The 3,594-nt window shown below is 38.5% G+C and overlaps 1 protein-coding gene across 1 annotated transcript; it reads right to left on the bottom strand.

The window, feature by feature from the left end:
- Positions 1-835: 835 nt before the first annotated feature.
- On the bottom strand, positions 836-3,594 carry LOC111566776 (tripartite motif-containing protein 16-like protein). The gene has a single exon (XM_023267526.3). The coding sequence runs from the start codon at positions 3,518-3,520 to the stop codon at positions 2,135-2,137; it is 1,386 nt and encodes a 461-aa protein (XP_023123294.1). The 5' UTR covers positions 3,521-3,594; the 3' UTR covers positions 836-2,134.

Here is a 3,594-nt window from a genome sequence, read left to right as displayed (position 1 = left end):
AGGCTGCTCAGTCGTATCATTTACGACGGATGAAATCTTTAAAAAGAAGTGACCTTGCGCTGAGCAAAGGTGTGTGTTATTCATGTGTACGTTATGTACGGATACTGAATAGCGTGAACTAAATATGTAGTGGGTGGCATGAATTGATGGGACTCAGAAACATCTCCACAGTTTAATCAATTGCTCCTTGTGTCATTAATGACGGATAAGTCCCGATAAGTCCACAGGGATGGATTTGTAGTAGGATCACAATCATGTGATCATCAGCAGGCAGCTGACGTAGTGTTCACTTGTTGTCATAGTTACAGTGACACCATGCCACTATCTCACAATGATACAGAAATCTTTAACAAATCCATGGATCCAGACTATAAGCCGCATCACTGCCAAAATCTAATCACTTGGTCCTTGTGTCATTTCTGACCTTCCCTGAAACTTTCATCCAAATCTGTTAGTCCGTTTTTGAGTGATGTTGCTAACAGACAGACAGACGGACAAATGTATGCCAATCATCACATAACTCCGCCACATTCCTTGGTAGAGTAATCATGTTTTAAACTTGCCTGTATTTATCTAAACATTTTTCAGAAAGCGAAAGTGTGAGCATCATGTTTAAAATTAGGAAAACAAATCTTTCAGGTGAAATAAAAACTACAGGGGGGTCTCGACTTATGCCAGAATTCCATTCCTACGCCGCGTCGTGACGCAATTTTTGCTATAAGTTGGAACTCACATATGTACAAAAGCACTTATGTCACTCACCTATGCTAACACAGTGGTAAAATCATCATGTAGGAAATAAAAACACTGTACAGTAAAAATAAAAGATAAAAAGTTCCTGTGTGAAATGTGTTTTAATGTCACAAATGGGATACATTGGAATAATGGAACAAGACTTTCTTAATAAATTTATGGGAGATGATGACATAACCCTCATTTAATTAAACGCTTCTTCAAGATTGTGCTGTAAAAAAAACAAAAACAGACGTGCATGATATACATAACCCAATATTTTGAAATTTATTTTTCAAAAAATATACATTTGTGCCAAAAAATATTCACAATATCTTAGCAAGGTTCTACCATACAGACTAAATTCATATATATTTTTTGAATGTCACTAAAAATATGTATTCATGTCACACAAAGCAGATGTCATGTCAACAGCATGAAGATAGAAAGACAATTATAGACCTAAAAATACATGAAATAATTACATACAATTAGAGACTCAAGCAGTAGAATAGATAAGAAGGCTATAATTCAGTACATTAGGTGTGATAATAACAATTCTTTAAGATTTTACAATGAAAATTATTTCAATATATGCATAGTCTAGTTTTTAAAAATTTTTTAAAAAAAATGTTAAATTGTGCAAATAAAATATAAAAAAAAAGGTCTTAGGCAGGTCCTACCATTTAAATAAAATTAATAATAATCTTTAATGTTAGAAAAAAATAAACATCATACAAAATAGATCTCAGAGACAGCTAATATAAAAATCAATTTAGAAGCTCAGTTCATTTATAAAAACTGCAGAACCAAATTACAGTAACTACAGAAAATCGATGCCTCAAACAGTAGAATAGATGAACAGGTTAAAATATAACAGTATACAACAGGTGTGATTAAATTGTCACATACTGATATTTTTTGCATTTTTGTGTTATAAAATCTCAGAAAAAAATTACACATTGACTCAAATACATTCAGACAAACTGGTTGTTCATCAACAATAGTCTCAGCTGCCACACAAAATATCAAACAGAAATGATGAAACTATGGATTACAGGACATCAGTTAATGATTATTTCATGGTGATTATTTTCTCTGGGAATCATTTTGACTTTAAAATATCAGAAAATACTAAAACAAACAAATATTTGAATCCCCCACAGCTCAACAATTCATTGGGTTGAATCCAAAACCCACAAAACATTCAGTTTCTTGTCAGATATGAAAAATAAAATCAACAAATGTTTCAGAAGCTGATTTAAAAATGACTAAAACATTTCAGAATCAATCAGTTCCATTATCATCTCACTGACTAATACTTCAGCTACAGAAGTAAACCGTATATCATAAACTTAAATCAGGGCTGAACATGAACCGATCCTCAGACGCTGGAATTACTCTATTTGAGTTTAAGGAACTCTGCAGTGGCTCCAACATTTAAAAACCCAACTCCAGCATGGATGGGCTCAGTGAATGTGGTCTGGACTCTGTGGAGGAGAGTTATGGTTTTAGAGACGCTGTAGAAAGACAGAATACCTGCACTGTGATCCAGATAAACTCCGATTCTGGAGGACTGAGGACCAGAGACGTTAGTGGTAGTGCTGTTGTAGAAAAACTTGTAACTGTTGGTGTCACAGCGTAAACACCAAGATTTGTCATTTTGTCCAAATCCGCATTTATGTAAGTTTGCTTTTTTGCAGATATTCTTGTATGCGACTGCTACAACTACTCCGCTTCCTCTCCACTCCACCTCCCAGTAACAACGTCCAGTCAGACTGTCTTTACTCAGAACCTGCCAACGTTCAGTGAATCTGTCCGGATGATCAGAATAACGTTGTTCTCGTCCCATTACTGTTACTTTTCTGTTCCACTCAGATAATAACAGCCGTCTGTGTGCTGTGTTTGGATCAAGACTGACTACTCTTGAATATTTTAAGGATTCATCTCTGCTCTCTGGTTCTGGTTCTGACTGTGAAACATCCACTTCAGCGACTGCCAGTGAGACGTTTGTCCATTTGTCCCTCAGAATGTCCTGTAGTTGATCTCTGAGCTTTTTCACAGCTGCTGTCACGTCCTCAAAGTGTCTCCAAGGACGGATGTTGATGCTGGATGAGTGTGTGGACTCACTGAGTGCTGACACTGAGGGGTAGCTGTGGAGAAACTGGTTGTGATCTGGTGCATCTGAGAGCTGCTTCAGCTCAGCGTCTTTCCTCTTCAGATCGCTGATCTCCTGCTCCAGCTTCTCCTCAAGCTCTTTGACTCGACTCACTTCAGTCTCCTTCTCGGATTTGATCTGCTGCTTTACATCAGAGTGTCTTTTCTGGATGAGATGGATCATGTGGGTGAACATCTTCTCACTGTCCTCCACTGCTTTATCAGCAGAGACATTGATGGCCTCCAGCTCCTGTTGAAGCAGCTTCACGTATTTCTGTCTGTCCTGGATTCTCTGCAGGATGTTTAGCTGACTCAACTCCTTGTTATTGGAGGGCATAGCAGCACAGCAGTGATCAGCAGCAGCAGCAGCAGCCTGGAGTCCAGTCTTCTTCAGCTCCTCCACTAACTCAGCTAACAGGACGTTTTTCTCCAGAACAGGCCTCGGCTTGAAAATCTTTCTGCACTGAGGGCAGCTGTAGGTTCTCTTACCATTCTCTCCATCCCAGTGTGCTTTAATACAGCCCATGCAGTAGCTGTGTCCACAGGAAGTAGTGACTGGATCCTTCAGTAGATCCAGACAGATGGAACAAGAGAATTTCTCTGAATTCAGCGGATTTCCTCGCTGCGCCATTTTGCCCCTCAGCAACTACGGACGTGGCAGCAAATAACAGTCACACAGGAGGCCAAACCCAACTTTATTGTCTT

The sequence above is a fragment of the Amphiprion ocellaris genome, chromosome 16 (genome assembly GCF_022539595.1).
Source record: "Amphiprion ocellaris isolate individual 3 ecotype Okinawa chromosome 16, ASM2253959v1, whole genome shotgun sequence".
Classification (NCBI taxonomy): domain Eukaryota; kingdom Metazoa; phylum Chordata; class Actinopteri; family Pomacentridae; genus Amphiprion; species Amphiprion ocellaris.
The sequence above is the reverse complement of the archived record's forward strand: the minus strand, read 5'-3'. Positions and strand labels throughout refer to the sequence as shown.